The sequence below is a fragment of the Carettochelys insculpta genome, chromosome 3 (genome assembly GCF_033958435.1).
Source record: "Carettochelys insculpta isolate YL-2023 chromosome 3, ASM3395843v1, whole genome shotgun sequence".
NCBI lineage: Eukaryota > Metazoa > Chordata > Testudines > Carettochelyidae > Carettochelys > Carettochelys insculpta.
The window spans coordinates 34021400-34040843 of NC_134139.1; the positions used below are offsets into that span (position 1 = coordinate 34021400).

The following is a 19444-nucleotide window of genomic DNA, read 5'->3' on the forward strand; positions in this document are numbered from 1 at the left end:
GAATTTTTCTATCACATCAGGATTATCTTAAAAACAAGCCAAAGTATAGACGATGTAAACATGTGGGTGAGTTGTGTGCCCTGTGTCTTTTTTCTTTATTAACATTACAGAATTCACTGAGTACATAACGTTTAGTAGTTTGTATGGCTGATGGGAAAGATTATTTTGTAAGGGAAGGAGATTTTGAATGATTCTGTCTGTATGGTGCTCATCCCCACGATATCTGAGCACTTTGGTGGTGGTTGTGCTTATCTGTTGCAGTGATATTATAGAGTTTGATCATTTCAGTGCTCTCTCAGTATCTTGAACAGATTGTCCCTCTGCTAGAATTGTAGCAGTAAGGGATGACAAGACTGTTGAAGCTTTCCAGTCTGTCTCCTTAGCACTGAAAGATTATTCTCTACAATACATTTTAAATATTTTGCCATTCTTGTTTCAAAAGTACAAAGTGATGTGGGTTTCCCCTTCTCTGGGGGAAGCTACCATATATGCTGAGACATCTCATTATCAGCCTGGTACAGGTTGACCCTCTCTAATCCAGAACTTTATCTTGCCCATCAACTTCCATAATGCAGCATGATTTTAGCCACCCAGACAACCACTGCTAAGTATGGCCAAGTTTGTTTGCAGCCACCAGTCCTGGCTCCAATGTTCTTTGCTGTTATTTAGATCTAATTTACCTATAAATGTTTTCTAAGAGCCCCGTCTGCAGTGGAAGTGTTTGTAATTCTGCTAGACAATATTGCCCTCCCATGGGCCATTAAATTCTCTCATCTGGCAATGCTCAAACAAGAGAGGTTCAACCTGTAATAGGGGAGGAATTTTCCCTGCCTTTTTTTCCATCCCTTTGGTGTTTACATCATTCAGGTATTTGTAGATAGCATCCATCTTCTCTTGAGTCCCCTCCCATTAATCTTCTGTTAGCTCATCTATAAATATTAATTTCTTTAATCTTTTCCTTCAGTTACTCTTTTGAGTCCTTGATCATTTTTATTGCTCTCTGATGAAGCCCTTTCCCATTTGTCAGTAGTCTGAGACTGTGACTCTCAGAAATGAGTGCAGTGTTTCAGGCACTGTTTCAGGTAAGTTATTACCTCTTGCCCACTTCTCATTCATGACATGCTGACTTTGAGTGTGCCACTCCAAACTAAATACAGGTATTTGTTTTTTGGCTGCCATATTGTTACAGTAAGATTTAAGATGCCAATTGAATGAACCTACAATAATGCCTTAAATTTAGAAAAGGTAACAAAGCTGTGGCCCACATTAAAAGAATTTCTAGGGTTTTCCTGATGGCATGTCTCTGACCTTCAGAGGGCTTCCCAGAGAAAGCTAGCTTTGCTGACCCCTGAATGGACAGAGATACCACCTTCCACTCAAGGACTGACACATTGAAGCATAAATTCTTCAAAAAACAAAATAATTATTTGTTCAAAGATTTAGACAATTACAGAAATATAAGAAGCAAAATAAAATTACACTCTACAATTGAACTGTGCTTCAGTCAAAGGACACAAACATCAGAACATACGTATAAGAGGGTGGTTCCAAAATGCTGCTGACTCCCAGGGATATGTCTAGTCTTCTTTTAATGAGCTCACTTCACAGGTCTTATTGTCCTTGGGTCTGGCTTCCATCCCCTCTCCAACCTTAGCAATTGTTGCTGGAGGTGCTTGCCTTTCATGCCTTTTCCATTCACTTCCTCATCATTCAGCAGGACAATCAATTAAGTCTAAGATCTAGTCTAGATCTAAGAATTAAGGTCTAGTCTGGTGTAAAGACATTTTCTTTACATTACTTAATACAAAAGACTTAATTCAAAGTTTCCATGTTAAAGGACTTAACAATGCAGAGATATGTAACAAAAGACTTAATATAAAGTTTGAAAAAGTTTCTATGTAGAAGGACTTAATAAAAAGGTATATGAAAGTGAAGGGTATATATCGGGAGACTTAATACAGAGGTTGTATGCAGATGATCTGTACTCATATGAAAATGATTAATACAGAGAGGTATCTATATCTGATCATACCAGTTCTAGGTTCTTTTCTTCTTTTCTTTTCTTTTTCCTCATATTCAGGGGGAGTTGTCCAGATAAAAAGTGTGTTTAAAAAGTGTGCTACTGCATGGAACAGTGTGTCAGAATACCTCCCAACTAGGTTATAATACAGAAATGTCATTTATATATCTACTCCCTTTATGGGTAATAGAGAAGGTGTTTTCTTCTATTCAAAGTTTCTCCTCTTGTATCTTCCTGATAACTTTTCTACTTTATATTACACTCCCCTAGGGAATAGCTAGTTTTTCCTAGAGGCTGCTGGAAGGGGTAGTATGGAAAAGGAGAAATTTTTATGATAAACCTGAAATATCTCTTTGTACCCAGAAATATGTTAAGACTTGGGGAGGAAACCAGGAAATTTCAGTTCCATGTTCTTGAACATACCAGTTAAGCCATATAACTTAAAAGAGAGTTTAATTTCTGGTTTTCATAGCTTGTATTTACAGGAATTTGGCCCTGGGCAAAAGCATTCTGTTTGAAAATTATTTTGTTGATGTGCTGCCATCATCTATACCATTTCAAAAATGTTGAATTAATACTGTCATTGTCCTCAGGGTTAAACCTAAAATTTATGGTCTCTGGCAGGAGAAGGGAAGCAAAGAAAACTCGGTGGTGTCTTTTTTCAAGCAACTTGGTCAAGTAATATTTGGTTAATATGCCTTGATTAAATACATTAAAAAGTGTATCCTTATATAATCTAAAGGAAAAGGACTACACCTTTTTCTGGCAGGGTAAAGCCCGAGAAGAATCCAGGGAGCATGGTGTTGGCTTCACCATCAGAAACACCCTTCTACAAATGGTGGAATTAGTCATGGGTGGATCAGGAAGACTCCTTCAGGTCATACTTCAAACTCGCGCCGGTCCTGTCCACCTGATCAGCCCTTACGCCCCAACCCTGTACGCCGCACCGGAAGTAAAAGACAAGTGTTATGACGTGCTTAGTGCTGCCATAGCACAAATACCTGCTCGTGAACAACTGTACATTCTGGGTGACTTCAGTGCGAGAGTTGGAGCCGATCATGACTTGTGGCCTTCCTGCTTAGGCCACTTTGGTGTGGGAAAAATGAATGAAAATGGTCAGCGTCTTCTCGAACTTTGCACGTACCACAATCTGTGCATCACAAACACATTTTTCCAAACCAAGCCCCATCACAGAGTGTCATGGAGACACCTACGCTCAAAACACTGGCATCAACTAGACATGGTCATCACTAGACGTGATAACCTCAAAAACTTCCTTCTGACACGCAGCTATCATAGTGCTGACTGCGATACAGATCACTCGTTAGTTTGCTCCAAACTCAAGGTGATTCTCAAGAAGCTGCACCGCTCTAAACCAACTGGAAGGCCCCGCATCGATGCCAGAAAGACGGCTAACTCCGAGAGAGCTGAAAGTTGAGAGCGACCCTCGAGGAGAATCTGTGCAGCAACCCTGGGGGTGCCGATGTGACATCCAGATGGCAGCATCTGAAGGATACAATGTACAACACGGCCTTGTTGGTGTTTGGAAGAAGAGCTAGAAACACAAATGACTGGTTTGAAGCTAACTCCAATGAGATGATTCCAGCCATCACAAAAAAGCTCGCTGCGCTCCTGGAGTACAACGTTCGCCAAGCCAGAATACCCTGCAAGCGCTCAGAGCAGCCAGAAAAACAGTACAGCAGATGGCCAGGCTCTGTGCCAACAACTACTGGCTCGAGCTATGCAACAGCATCCAGACCAGTGCTGACTTTGGTAACCCCAGGGGAATGTATGAGAGCATCAAGAAGGCATTAGGACCCACCCAGAACAAGATGGCACCTCTGAAATCCAAATCTGGTGATGTCATCACTGACAAAGCCAAACAGATGGAGCTCTGGGTCGAGTCCTACTCCGAGCTGTACTCACACGAGAACATTGTGGTCGACTCAGCCCTCGATGCCGTCGAACTCCTATCAGTAATGGACGAACTGGACCAGGAACCAACTGTGGATGAACTGAAGAAAGCCATCGACAACATTGCAGTAGGAAAGGCCCCGGGCCAGGATGGTATACCACCAGAGGTAATCAAGTGTGCCACAGACACTCTCCTGGAACCCCTACATGAGCTACTGTGCCTGTGCTGGAGAGAGGGAGAGGTTCCACAGGACATGCACAACGCTAACATCATAACCTTGTATAAGAACAAAGGAGACAGAAGCAACTGCACAAACTACCGTGGAATCTCCCTCCTAAGCATCACTGGTAAACTGTTCACTCGCATCATCCTCGGCAGACTCCAGAAGATTGCTGAGAGGGTGTATCCTGAATCACAGTGTGGATTCCGTGCAGAGAGAGCTACCGTCAACATGGTCTTCTCTCTGAGGCAGCTGCAGGAGAAACGCAGGGAGCAGAGGAAGCCACTCTATATTGCCTTCATCGACCTAACCAAGGCCTTCGACTTGGTCAGCATGGATGGGCTGTTCAGACTGCTTCACAAGATAGGATGTCCGCCACGGTTACTCAAGATGATCCAGTCTTTCCACGAAGACATGAGAGGAACCGTCCAATACGATGGCACAGTATTGGATGCTTTCAGCATCAGGAGTGGAGTCAAACAAGGATGCGTCCTTGCTCCAACACTGTTCGGGATCTTCTTCTCACTCCTTCTTAAACACGCCTTTGGATCTTCAACAGAGGGCATCTTTTTGCACACAAGATCTGACGGGAAACTGTTTAATCTTGCAAGGCTGAAAGCTAAATCTAAGGTGCGGGAAGTCCTCATCAGAGATATGCTGTTCGCAGATGACGCTGCTGTCGTGTCACACACACAAGACCAGCTTCAGAAGCTGCTGGATCGGTTCTCCAAAGCATGCATGGACTTTGGGCTCTCCATCAGCCTAAAGAAGACAAATGTACTTGCTCAGGACGTTGCTGTTTCTCCTTCAATCAGCATTGACAACTATACGTTAGAGGTCGTCCATGAGTTCATTTGCCTCAGGTCCACCATCACTGACACCCTGTCCTTGGAGACTGAGCTAAACAGGAGGATCGGTAAAGCAGCCACAACTCTGTCCAGACTCAGCGAGAGAGTGTGGAATAACAACAAGCTGTACACTCACACCAAAATGCAAGTCTACAGAGCCTGCATCCTCAGCATCTTCCCTTACGGCAGCAAGACTTGAACCCTGTACGCCCGCCAGGAAAAGAGGCTGAACGTCTTCCACTTACGCTGCCTCAGGCGCATCCTTGGAATATCATGGAAGGACAGAGTGTCTAACACTACTGTCCTTGAGCAAGCTGGAATCCCAACTATGCACACCCTCCTCAGGCAGCGGCGGCTCCACTGGCTTGGCCAAGTCCACAGGATGAATGATGGAAGGATCCCAAAAGACATCCTGTATAGCGAGCTAGCCTCTGGCAAAAGACCTCCCGGATGCCCCCAGCTGCGCTACAAAGATGTTTGCAAGAGAGACCTCAGGGAAGTAGACATCAAGCCAGACAGCTGGGAGGAGCTGGCGGACGATCGCAGCAGATGGAGGCAGGAGCTATACAAGGGCCTTCAGAAGGGTGAGTTGAAGATCGCACAGCTAGCAAAGGAAAAGCGAGGCCACAGAAAGCACAGCAAGGACCTGCCAGACACCCATTACATGTGCAACAGATGCAGCAAGGACCGTCACTCTTGGGTGGGTCTTCACAGTCACAGCTGACGCTGCAAATGAGGATGCCAAACGAAACTACAAAGGGCGTGATCCATAGTCTACGTAGACTGAAGGATGCTACTACTACTACTACTATATAATCTTGAATATGTACAAAATGCCAGCAAAGGCAAAAAATACAGTCTCTTTCAGATGGGAAATGAAGAGAGCTACTCTGTATTTTAGGATGATTTAGATAACCTCCCTTCCCTAAAGACCTACTTTATTTCACTCCTTATAGGTAAGATGGCCCTTTGGTCTGATCTGGTATGGCCATTCTTACATGCTTGTTAATTAAATTAGGGAAGCATGAATGGAAGATTTTCATAGAAGGTTAATTGCATTACTTTAATATCTATTGCGAACCAGTATTGTTGTGTCCTTGTAACTTGTACATAACAAGTATATTAAAAATAGTTGAGCATATGATTTGTAGAAAGTAATTATCTGAACATCTTGTCAGACCACCAGTAGCCTGTGTCAATACAAAACTGTAATTAAGTAATGCACATCTCCAGTAAAATAAGTGCGGTTCTGGCCTGGCTACATGGAAGTAATTCTCATTGTAGCTTCATTTTGAATGATCATTGATGGTCCATGCTATTGACAACTTTAAGCCAACTGGTCTAATGGTGTATGTGAGCAAAATTCCAGAGTGGTAAATAGAGCTGCACCTATTTACTCAAACAAGGAATTTGGACAATTATTTTTATATTCATTTTTGGCATTTTTATACATGTTTTACTGCAATGAAATTAAGTTGATCCACTTCGTATTCTTGAGGAGGCAAAGCTTGTACGCATGTTTTAATTTCATGTAGACCCAGTAACTACAATTCATTACTTATAGGAATAATTGGTGGAATACTGCAAAATTATAATTTTCCATGACCTGTGCTCATTTGATCATATTTTATGCTATCTTTCTGTTGTGTTCAGAATATTATGAAAATCTTGTTTCACTTGTTTCCAGTGTTGAGAGTTGTATTTTCAGGACTAAAAGCTACTTGACATTCAAGTTAAATGAGCTCTTGATGTTTCAGGGAGCTGCCTTGAGTACATTAAAAGTGTCAAATGAGTCATGAATTCACATTCTTTGAAGTAAGAGCACTTAATAAAGTTTGTTAACGGCAATCTACTTTTTGGCTCCCAGTTAGATAAAAAGAAATCAAAGTACTATAAATTGACAATAAAAATTAAAATTCCGTATAACCTTCATTGCAATAAAAGTAGTTGCAAATTAATAAAAATATCAACACTTAAAAATAAACTGTTTTGCTTTAAATTAATTATGTAACACAAGCAGTAGAACAGCAGCTCTAACAACTCAAGTGTAACAAGCTTGTGATTCAGATTTTCATGTACAGTGATTCATCTGTCAGATTAGTCAAAGGTTTTTGGTGTAGAATGAATAAACTATTTCAAGTACTCATCTTATAAAATGACTGATCAATCGTCTCATAAAACAGATGGGTCAGATTTTTTTGGTACAGGTTTAACCTCCCAGAACTGGAATTCTCTCATCTGGCAACATCCAGCGTTTGGCAGGGCCATGGGTGTTACTGGACCAGAGACCTGCATTGGAAGTCTATTAGATGGACAGCCAGCTACAGCCAATGATGGGGAGCCCAGCCACATAGGACAGAGGAACCGTCAGGGCTTGTGTCTCTGGCTGAAGCCTGTCTCTGGGAGGCTGGGACCATACCAGCAGCCTGGCCAGGGCTGACCCTGGTGCCTGCTGGGACATGGCCTATCCTAATACATTGCCTTTCCATAAATGATTCTGTCTCTGGCCAGAGACTCTGTAAACTCAGAAGAGTCACAAGTTGTACTGAGTTTACTTATTTCTCTGAAATATTGCTCTCTTGTGTCATCAATTTCATACATTTATTGGTAAAAAAAAATTCTCTCTCTCAGATGTCTAATACTTTTCAGCCGTGATTGCATCTCAAATTTAGTCAGTAAAAATACTAACAAGTTTTTTTTAAAAATAAATAAATAAATAAATCATGCTTTCACCTTCTTCATACTTGAAGTTGTTATAAATATCCAATGCTTCCTCTCCGAAGCATTCAAAAAGATAGCTGATTTCCCTTTATCATTTTCTCCTCTGCTCCTACGGCTTCTAAATGTAATTGAAATCCCTGTCTGATGTTTTATTTTTTTTTCCTGTTCTCTACAACGATGTCTGAAAATTGCAGACTGGAAGGAAGTTGCAATGCATACCTTTTTGACTTCCCCCCTCTTCTAAAGCTAGTCAAGCTAGTAGTATTCTCACCAAATATAGGCAGTACATGCAAAAAGCTTTGTGTTTGATGCTTTCTGTCAGGGCCTAGCCTACCCAGTTGGAGGCCCTGGGAAGATTTCAGCGGCACCTTCAAAATGGCGGTCCCCACAATATTCCTGAGCCCAGCACTCCGCCCCAGCTCCGCACGAAGCAGCCGGCCCAATCCTTCAGCACGCAGCATGCCAGGGGCCAGCCAGGAGTGCGTGCAGTGCAGCAGGGGCTGACCCGTGAGCGGCGCACCTGCCTGGGAGCAGAATGCAGGCAGTGTGCTGGGGGCCAGCCTGGAGTGGAGCACACGCCTGGGAGCATGGGCAGTGTGGTGAGGGCCAAGCAGGAGCGCAGGCAGTGCGGGGGTTGAGGGGGTGGGCAGTGGCTCAGGAGTGGGCAGTGTAGAGGAAAGCTGGCTGCTGAGACAGCAGTCGAGCCCAGCATGCCAGACTGGCTTTTTGGCCAACCCCTTGAAAGTGGTGGCCCCGGGCAACCACCCACCTTTCTGATCCCTTAGACCATCTCTGCTCCCCCTGTTTCTCTGTTTTTCACTTGGAAAAACAGGAGTTAACTTCAAGATTCCTGCTGTTTCCTTCTCATTCAGCACTTCTGACACTAAGTAATAATCCTGGATTGATTAAATAGCAACCCATTGAGTAAGAAAAGAATAAAATTTTAATGCAATAAGCTGGAGACTTCTGTAGTGAGCTGCTTCATGCAGCCATGTGGTGTTCCCCACCCTCACTTTCATGGCACATCTCCAAATTCCTATGTACATAATACCGCCCTTATGGAGGGAACATCTCTAAATTTGTAATAGTCTACAAACATCTCTTCAAGGATATCCTGTGCAGCAGTCCTAGAGGCAGTGATCTTGCCTCTCATGTTCAAGAATCATTGCTTGGTCACTTATAAAAGGCTTTTGTTCAGTTTCTTTCTTACCAAGAGTTTTGAGGAAAAAAAAGAAAGCAAGACTTTGTTTGGACTTGGCAACATTAATCATTTCAGGTGTCCTTATGCCACTTCTGCATGCCATAGTGTTAATTCATCAACACCAAAGAGCTGTACTAGCGCTCTTCCCGTTTGACAGCAGGCTCTAGAATCCTTTTCACTGTTTCACTGACTGCTGAAATCTCTTGAGTTATCTATTAACTATTAGGATTTTCAAATATAACACTCAGAAATATCTGGGACTTCTGTTGCATATGGTGAAAGTTATACTGTGTGTGAGGGTGGGAGCTTTTGTTAATAGCAAATCCATTTTGTATATTTGAGTGAAATATTGCATTTTTAGTTTATGATGTTAGTGATAGTCACCATTGATATTAATAACTGTTAAAGGAGAAATCCATAATAAGTAAATTATGGACATGAGGACCTGATTCTTAGTTACACCAGGGCCCTTAACATTGCTTTTAACACTGCCAGAAGGCCGTACAGTGGCAGTAGTATGACTGGGAATCAGTGATGTATTTTTTTTTTACAATTTCTGATTAAGTTTAACTTATACATTGTGTGGAAAGGACTCCATTGGGTCTGTGGCTTTATATAATGATCACAGCAAAGGGAACTTGAAGCAGGATTACTGTCTGTTACTGAGTCTCTGGGGCATCTTGGACAATTCAGTTGGCTTCTTTATACATCACTTTCCTGTATGAAAAATGGTCCTCAAGGAGGAGCTGTGAGGCTTAATTTGTTGTCTAGTAAAGAATGCTGAGATCCATTCATGTGTATCTGCTGTGCACATGCACGTTATTCATTGTTGAGATGTTTTAAGTAGCAGTGATAGGACTGTTAGGAATAGTTGTGTAATTCGTTTTTACTGAATGTTCAGATTACCAGAATACTTGAGTGATTTTAATGATATCCACATGGTTCTTCTTTCTCATTATCTATTTTAAGAGGCTAATGTTTGATGAACACTGCAATAATTTCAACTTCAGAGATTGTGGAAAATTTGAAATTCAGCTGTCACTAGATGTTTGTATGTATAAAATGTTATATGAACAGTTTATTCAGAGAGTTACGACAAAGGCATTCGTGACAGCAGTAACTGCATGCACATTGTACACATATAATTTTTGGAATACACAAATTTTACAGAGTTGGGTTTCTATCAAACAATAAGGTGAACATAACTTTGTAAATATGTTCTGTGCATATATCTTTGCCGAAGACTGACGTGGTCATTAGAACTGAACACAGAAAGTGAAATCATTGAAATTAATATTTTTTTGTTTTAACAGAGGGAGAGTATATCAAGATGTTCATGCGGGGACGACCAATCACAATGTTCATTCCTTCTGATGTAGAAAACTATGATGATGTTAGGACAGAGCTGCCTCCTGAGAAATTAAAACTGGAGTGGGTGTATCCTTATCTGGTGTGCCACTAAATATTTGCTTTTCTTCTTCTCTAATTTTTCTTTAAAGATGTGCTGTCTTGAGTTTTGTTTTGTTTTTTCTTATAACTGGAATGTGCTTAACTCAGAAAAATTAATTTTACTTGACAAAATAGTTCTTTATATTTACTGGCATTAAAGAGACACAAAGATAGACCTCATAAATTTCTGTGAACGGAGCATGGAACTAAGTACTACTTTATCTGAACTAGAGAAGTTAAAACTGGAGTGGGTGTCTTTATTTTAACTAGTGGTGGGGATAGGGATAGCTCAGTGGTGTGAGCTTGGGCCTACTAAACCCAGGGTTGTGAGCTCAGTCCTTGAGGAGGACATTTAGGGGTCTGGAGCCAACAGATTGGGGGAGGGAAAAAAACCTGTCAGGGATGGTGCTTGGTCCTGCCAAGAGGGCAGGGACTGCACTCAATGACCTACCAAGATCTTTTCCAGTTCAGTGTGTATCTCATTTTATTATATATATTATTTTCTTATATTATTGTATTTATTATTATTATGAAAGGAAATCTCAAAATTGCTGCATTAGAATATGAATTCTGAAAGAGCAAGGTTTTGATTTCAGGTACATTCATGTAAACTCTATGTAAAGGAACATTGTGAGACTTCATTTTTTCCTGTTTTTAGGAGGTTTTGGTGCAGTGAAAGGTGCTGAATGAAACCCCCAAATCTCCTGCTTTGTTAATCCATAAGGAAGGCAAAGCGTGAGCCCCATAGAGCAAATTTCCACAGATTTGCATCACCATTGCACTTGGATCCTCAGGTGAAGGGAATTGACTGGTCTGCATTGTGAAATGGTTTGGGTTTTGTATTTGATTGTGAAGTTAGTTGACATGATGCTGATTTCAGTTTTTCATCAGGGTAGGCCAGGAGAGTTTATATGCAGTGTCATGTGTTTAGTCTGTTGTGGGAAATGATGCTGAACATGATTTGTCCTGATAGGGACTGACTCACCCATAAAAGTTATAGTCAGCATTGTGTCAGCTAAGTTTGATTCTTCTCCATTATATTTGCATTGGCGTGAAAAGCTCCTAGGGCACACTTCAATCCAAAAATTGACTGTTCTGCCGACACTGCCCAAACTACCAGTTGCATTAGTGACACAGATAATGTGAACAATTGTTCACAACTGCCAGGTTGTCTGCAAGGACCAAGATGAAAGGACCCTGTTTCCTAGTACAGGTTGAACCTCTGTAGTCCAGCACCCTCTTGTTCAGCACCATCTGTAACATAATCCAGCATGATTTTAGCTAGCTGGACAACCTCTTATCATGGGTGTGACCAAGTTTCCCACAGTTCCATAAAGTTTGTTGATAACCACCAGTCCTGGCTCTCAGTGTTCTGTGCTGTTATTTAGCTCTAATTTACCCGTCAGTGTCTTCTAAGAGCCCCAGAAGAAGTGGAAGTGTTGGTAACGCTGCTAGACAATATTGACCTCCCGTGATCTGGCAAATTCTCTCATTCAGCATTAGTCAGGCCCCGAGGGTGCCAGATTAAAGAGGTTCAACCTGTACTACACCCAAAAGACATCCTGTCTTTAGCAGTATCATCTTAGCAAAGTGAACTTAAAACTACTTATTTTTTCATTTTGTCCTGCTGAATAGTAGATAGCAGAAAGACTGGGTATCAGTGCTTCAGAAAGCAGGTGCTCTGGAACCTGCATCCACTGCATCCCTGAGCTATGAGGAGGGAGCAGTCAGGTCCAGAGAGAGAGTCACGACAGGGCAAGCAACCAAAGAAAGGGGCAGCAGACTGAGAGCTGGTCCCCAGATGAACCACCAAGAGGCATCTCAGCAGACAAGAAGAGGTCTCTGTAGTAGCACCTCTAAAAGGGAAAAGTTCCCCACTTGCAAGCACTGCTTTTGTGTATAACAAAAAAGAAAACCTTTATCCAGGGGAGAGGCAACCGCACTAAGTTTGGGAAAACACAGCAACAGTGACTCAGAAGTATATGAACAATGAGTAAACACCCATCCCACAATACCTAGGATAGCGCTCTTTGCATCAGTTTCCCATCCTGTTTGAGAAATTGCAATGGACAAATGTCTCTCTCATACTACTCCCCTTTCCTTCTGCTGTAACTCCACTAATAGTTTGTTGTTCAGTCAGCAAAGTCCCAGAGTCCTGTGGGTACAATCAGGTGGTTTAACCTCCAGCTTCTGTGTTTGGGCATGTGACTTCTCCACTGCTTGCTGCTTCCATGATTGCCTGTAGTTTTGCTGTTCAACTGTGCCCTTGAAATGGTCTTATCCAGTCGTAGTGCACACAGGCAGTGAAGGAGTGGGAAGAAATCAGTAAGATCTGTAAGGCAAATATGCTGTGCATGTGAATTTGGGTAAAACCTGTGTTTAATTTAGGTTCCATAATGAAGACGCAGGCACCAAAGAGCCCGTGCTTTATCTGTGTGCCTAGTAAGAAGGAAAAAAATTGGACAGTCTGATTCTAAGAGCAAACTGAAGCCTAAACACCTTATGAGAGAAGTATAAGGCAGTGTTTCAGAGCATATTTGAAAAGTTTTTGTTGCTTTGATAGCTCAACTAAGATTTGAAAAGTTTGGTGGTCTATTAAATTTTGTTTCAGGTCCTGATTGCCCTCCAAAGAGCTATGGGTGGCTGCCGAGATGTGGGCTTCCCTTGCGTGCTGCACTTTCTCCTCCTCAGAGATTTATTCCCAGTCAGAACTGATTAGCTACAGAAACAAACTGTGCCTGGACAAGAACAGATTAGAGTTGCTGTTTGACAGGGAGCTTTTGAGTGCTAGTGCCTCCATACACTGAAGTTCAGTACTACATATTCAGTCACATACACTCACTCTTCCTAGTTAAAGGCTACCTGGCCTTCCTAACAATGGTTGTGTCCTGCCCAGAGGCTACTGTGGAGCTGTTAGTGATTGGCAGTGACCTCATAGCCTCTTTTTCCCTCTACCTAGTTCTTTCTCCACTGAGAGCTTCTGACTCCAGCTTTCTCTAGAAGCAGGTTCTGTTTTAGCATTCTTCCTTCTTTGTCTGATTCAAGTCAGTGAAAAGACACCTACTGATTTCAGTGTGCACTGAATCATATTGAGTGGAGAGAGGGGGCAGTGAGTACAGTGGCTATTTTAGTAACCTCAGCCAGTTTGATCCTTGGTAGTGTCTCTATCAACTGTTTTCTTATACTGTCTTTGACAGGGTCCTGCAGCCATATAACTGCATATTTTTTAAACTTCTGCATAACTGCTTCAGAACTTCAGCTTTCTCTTTGGTTAAAAGTGAAAAAAGGTGGTAGCCTTCATAGTCCCTAAGACAACTTTCAAAATTTGGAGAGATTTCTCTAGATCTGTAAACAGCCAGAAATGAGGTGAATTAGCCTGTTCATCTCAGTGAGGTGGTAATATTGAAATCAAGTGGAAAATACATACCTTTGAAAAGTTCAGCACAGTGGTATCTAATAAGTCAAAGATCGCCACACTTTTGGTTGTCTGCCTTCCATATTCACCACATTGTTATACAAAACTTTATAGAGCCAGGCACTCTCAGCCTCCCTCTCCCCCAGCTCTAAATAAATGCACCCCTGTACCCCACCACTCTAACTGCCCTCCCCCAGAGCCAGGCACTCACAGCCCTTTTCCCACATGTTTTGGGAGTAAGGGAACCTTGAAGTAGTGCATGTACTTTGAGGTGCCCGCAGCCAGACTGATTGCCGGCACTTCAAAGTTAGCAACTTCGAAATTCACGTGGTGAGGATTTGCACGTGCAGCGCAGCACCTCATTGCTATTCACCGATCGGACTCATTTACATGCCCCCTCACTAGTGTAGGTGAGCCCTTAGTGTAAGAGAAATCTACTCTTCCCCACAGACATTACATTTTGACCAGAATTCTTCCTTTGATGATAAAGGAATGAGGTTATGACTGGTCTGTCACCATCAATTCTGGAAGTTCACTGCTAGTCACTTCCCTATTGTTGGGCTTTTCATTTAAATGCCATCGAGAGAAATTTTCTGTTATCTATTAATTTCCTTTTCCCGTCTCTAGCTCTCTGGCAGGACAAATTACTATTGTTCGGGGTGTTTAATATACTGTAGGAAAGTAAATTTAAATGGGGGAGGACATTTTTCTGTTTAGTTTTCATAATTTAACATGTTTGTCTGAATAGTATCTTGTGTGTCAACTCCAAAGAGAGCTCAGGCTGCCAGTTGAAGACACCACCTCTGTTCTTGAAGGCTCTGCTACAGTTGTTATTCAACTTAACCGACCCCAGTTCTATTTTTAAGGAAGGAGCTGGAGATAGAGCCTCCTCTGAGCATCATCTTTGATCTGAATTTCACTTCCCACTTTCCTAGTTTATCAGCACCCATTTTGGCGATGCTGCAAGAACCTTTCAGAATATGTCTACACTGCAGTTAAAAAAATTGCAGTGAGTTTCATACCTTGGGTCAATTCACTTGACCTTTGCCTGTGGGGCTTAAAATAGCAGGATAGGTATTTGAGCTCGGGTTGAAACCCAGTCTCTAACACTCACCCCAGATGGGGGGTTTCCTAGGTCCAAACATCTATACACTGCCATTTTTAGCCTTGCAGCTCAAGCTCTGGCAGTCCAAGTCAGATTATTTAGGTAAGCTGTGGCTGTGCCATTGCTCTTTTATTGCAGTGTAGCCTTACCCTTACTGTATTTGCTGTACTTTCTCAGAGGATCCAGTGGGGTGAGAGGGTGTGGAGGTGGAAGGTTGTCCTTAAAAGCCAGGGTGGTAGTGGGGAAGGAATTTTAGTAAAGAAGTTTTTATGGTTTTCTAGACATTATTTTATATTGTAGTAGTGTTAGTATTTGAATTGTATAGAATGAACCTGAGGGTTAACATCAGAACAAATAGGTACATTAAATAAATATACCCTCCTTATGCAGGAGACCCAGCACCTATGTGGTAACGAGGATTAATCACTGCTGAGCTAGCTTGGATTTGGAATAGGTGAAGGCTCTGTATTCCATCATCAACACAGGTGCTGCCCCCCCATATCTCTCACCCTTCTGTGTAGTATGGATTGCATACATGTACTGAACACTATGTTGTCTTTGCTCTTATTCTAATGACTTTTTATATATATATAAAGGTCCATTTCCCAAATGATGAAGCTGTCTTGCAGTATTTTGCCTTTTTCTGAGTAACATTTGGGATTTTCACACACTTGTTTAAAGAGGCCCAGTGGAACTGATACACTTGTACTCTGGAATGCAAAAGTACAAAGTCTGCCGTCTGACGCAATTCTGTTGCTGTAAAACGCGTTAAGGCAGTACAGTGAGTGCTCTTATTACCTAATGAAATTTCACATTCACAGTTTATAAACTGACATTGTTTCATGCTTCATACTTCTGCATATATTTTTGTGTAAACTTCTCTTTTCTGTTAATGGGCACAACATACAGCAGGTTGGTTTCCTGAACTCTCTTGCATGTGCAATACTCTTTTTTTAAAGCTAGATATTAGTACAGATATAATGCTTCTTGATGAAGATAATGGCTGGTTCAGAGGTTCACAAGGGAAATTAAAAAGGAGAAGGTATTGGCGTTTGAGAACTCCACAGGGAAGCCATTTTAAACTGACCCTCATATGGTATTTTATTTAAAACCTTGACTTTAAAAAAAAAAAAAGATACGGGTACCGTGGAAGAGATTGTCGAGCCAACGTATACCTCCTTCCTACCGGAGAAATTGTGTATTTCATAGCGTCAGTAGTGGTCTTATTTAACTATGAAGAGAGAACGCAGCGACACTATTTGGGTCATACAGACTGTGTTAAATGGTTGGTATATAACAACTGAACATAAATGCCTGCATGTGTGGGGTAAATATAGACTAATTTATAATGATGCAACTTCATCTTCATTTAATAACCTCAAACTGAAGGGGCATTCGTTGCTTTATTATTATTTACTCATCTTTTCTATGATTGTCATTTTTCTCATTGGTGAACAGGGCAGTGCCTGAAGTCCATGATCATAGTTCCATTGTATTAAGCACTGTACAGACATATGGCAACAATATAGTCCAAGAGCTTTCAGTCTTGGATTTAAACAAAACGTGATGGGAATACACAAAAGTAGGGGAGCAGTGTAGTAGAGGCAAAAGTATCAGCATGACCTAGTCAGAACACTGGTCTAAGTTGTCACCAGCCCCACCAAAGCCAGATGGAAGTGATTTGCAGACACTATGGCAAAGATAGGTTTTTAAGGAATATAAAGTTGGATAATGGCTTGTTAAACTTTGATGGGGAGTTATTCCTAAGGATTAATGGGTAGCCTGGAAGAGAGAACAAAGATGTCCATGTGGAAAACGGACAAGCAGGCAGTCAAGAGCAGTGTCATTAGCAGAGCAAAAGCAATGGTTGACTTTGTGATTAGAGGTTCTCTTTGAAAAGTTGGATCTGGTGGATGGCTGTAAAGGCAAGAAGAATGTTTGATGTAGTTGCGAAGTGGTCTTTCAGTCCAAACAGACAACAGATATGTTGCCTAGGCCCTAATGGTTTTGTGACTTTTAAACTGTAATCACTTCCTCTCTCCTGGCCTAGATGCCTCCCATCTTGCCCCCTTTACATTGTCAGGATATTGTGATAGACTGATTCATCATTCTGACCCCTTCAACTCTGTTTGACTCCCCTCGCTGGCTCTCTCATCATACAGAAGTTACAGAGGAAGTGGATGAGAACTAAGTCAAAGATGATACCCTGATTATTGGCCTAAGACACAGACAGTGTGCTTTCAAATTACTATATCTGGGTGATTTACACCTGCTTATAAGCAGTGTATCATACACACAAACAAACCATGGCTTATACCAATTTATCCTTCTACATGAAGGATTTTCACAGGTGTGACCAGATAGGATTCTCATTACCAATGGCTGAACTATTTAAGTGAATATAAGCCCTCAGTCGTGTTTCTGCTTCATGGTGGCTATATGCAAAAGTACATTCTGATGGTCATAAATATATCCAGATATTTACCAGATAAAGCAAATCACTTTTGCTAACACATACCTGACGTAGTCTGGCTAGAAAAATGTCAAGACTGACTATTGAAAGTCTTCACAAACAAAGCAAGCAGTCACTGAAAGTCTGTGGAATGTCTGAACCTAAGTTAAGTCATTTTTTGAAAATAAGACTTAGGCTCCAAAGTCACTTAAATGCTTTAGAAAAATTTCTCCTAAGTCTTTTCTTTCTTCCGATGTGCATATTTTGCATGAAACTTCGGTTCACGCTGTAAAAATACTGCAAATGACATCTCACTTTGAAGACCTGAGATAGCAAAAGCAGAGCATTAGAATGTGGAATATCCCTAACAGATATCTTCCCTGTTGACGTTATTTCCTAGCCTTGCAGTTCATCCAGACAAAATTAGGATTGCAACAGGACAGCTAGCTGGAGTGGATAAAGATGGAAGGGTGAGTAATAGAGCTGCTGAGAAATAGCATCTTGTTTGAAAATCAGGATAAGCCATACATATTTTAGTCTTTTCATCTCCTGGTTCATCTGTTTATGTATTGTGTGTGTGTAACATTTAGATAAATATTTCGTTTTCCTGTTTTTAAGGAGACCCTAAATTTCTTTAGCATAAGAAAGTGAACACAAATATAAGACAGAACTGCAAGTTATAAAGAGTTTATAAAACCTTTTCTCATGTGGTATGCATCACATATTTCAGCTTCCCTTTCCCACAAAGTGTGGAATTTGCAATCCATGCAAGAGGGTCGCAGAACGTCCACACTTAGTCTGGCCTCTTCTCCCCAACGAAATGAGATTCTGATTCAAACTACAAGCCCATATGTACTCTTATGGCCTCAAGAAAAAAGGAAGCTCTCTTTGAGTTATGCAAGCCTCGAGGCTAAGTTCACCCAGCCGAACAAGAATATCCTAGTCCTGTGTATGGCTGTTAAACTGGTTTATTGGAATTTAAATGATCTGTTTGTCTTTACTAAGTTATTATTGCTAGTAACAGAATTTTGTGATGAACATGGTCTAAGTAGTAGATGCGCTATACTTAAACTTTTCAGTTCATCCCCTTTTGCTGCAAAGAATAGTTATAGCTTTATTGTCGACATTGTTTACAGTTATGATTTCCATTGCCTGGTTATTGAAAATCATCCTTTTATAGCTGTTTTTGTCAACATCATGATTTATTACATTTTTGTTGTGAATGCAGACTTTATTCTTAAGCTATACTAAGCCATTCCATCATGTCAAATATATGAAATCAGCCAGGTTTCAGCCTGGATAGTACTTGGAGGGATCATTGCTGTGGAAAAAGCTGCAGCAGGAAGGGATGTGTAGGTGATCTTGTATATTTACTTGAATCAGTTCTGAAGCATTAACCTGACTTGATGCTAGGACACACAGCAATACAGTTAAACATGCCTGCCATTTCTGGTATGAGATAAAACTCACACCTTATAGATATATAAAAGGATATTGGCCAAACAGCTTTGGATATTTTACATGTTGCCCTGGATTTTAAACCGGGCAGTGCTGCTCTGTTTTCATCCCAGAGGTGATAGAAGAAGTGATTTCTGTACAGAAATCTTACCTGGAATCCTTTGAGATTAAAAGTGCTATATAAATGTAAAGTGTGAATATATAATTATTTCTTTTCACTTCAGTCAATATTTACTTTACAGGTCAATAATTCCTGGTGTTGACATCATCAGAAGTCAGTATCTGCTTGATGTAAGATTAAATCTGCATGTGACATTTTAGCCTTCAGTAACAGTTTTTATCAAATTGCTTTTACTTAGCCTTTGCAGCCCCATGTTAGAGTATGGGACTCAGTGAGCCTGATGACACTGCAGGTTATTGGCCTTGGCACCTTCGAGCGTGGAGTGGGATGCCTGGATTTTTCAAAAGCAGTAAGAAAAAAGATTGAATTTTTCAAATAATTTGCCATACTGTATGTACGTCAGACAGAAACACACCTATAAGTGTTCTATGTACTGTGATTGTCTAGCTGAAATGTGTTTGGAAAGTTAAATGCATTGCATGAAAAGAACTTACGGCAGTGAAAATAGTTCTAGGAAAA

General features: G+C 41.2%; 1 protein-coding gene across 1 annotated transcript in view; it reads left to right on the forward strand.

The window, feature by feature from the left end:
• EML4 (EMAP like 4) overlaps window positions 1-19444 on the forward strand; it is a 244447-nt gene that overhangs the window by 171338 nt on the left and 53665 nt on the right. The window contains exons 8-11 of the mRNA XM_074989602.1: window positions 10239-10362; window positions 16030-16179; window positions 17747-17816; window positions 19164-19274. Coding sequence (XP_074845703.1) covers window positions 10239-10362; window positions 16030-16179; window positions 17747-17816; window positions 19164-19274 — 455 coding nt within the window. The remainder of the gene's footprint in view (window positions 1-10238; window positions 10363-16029; window positions 16180-17746; window positions 17817-19163; window positions 19275-19444) is intronic.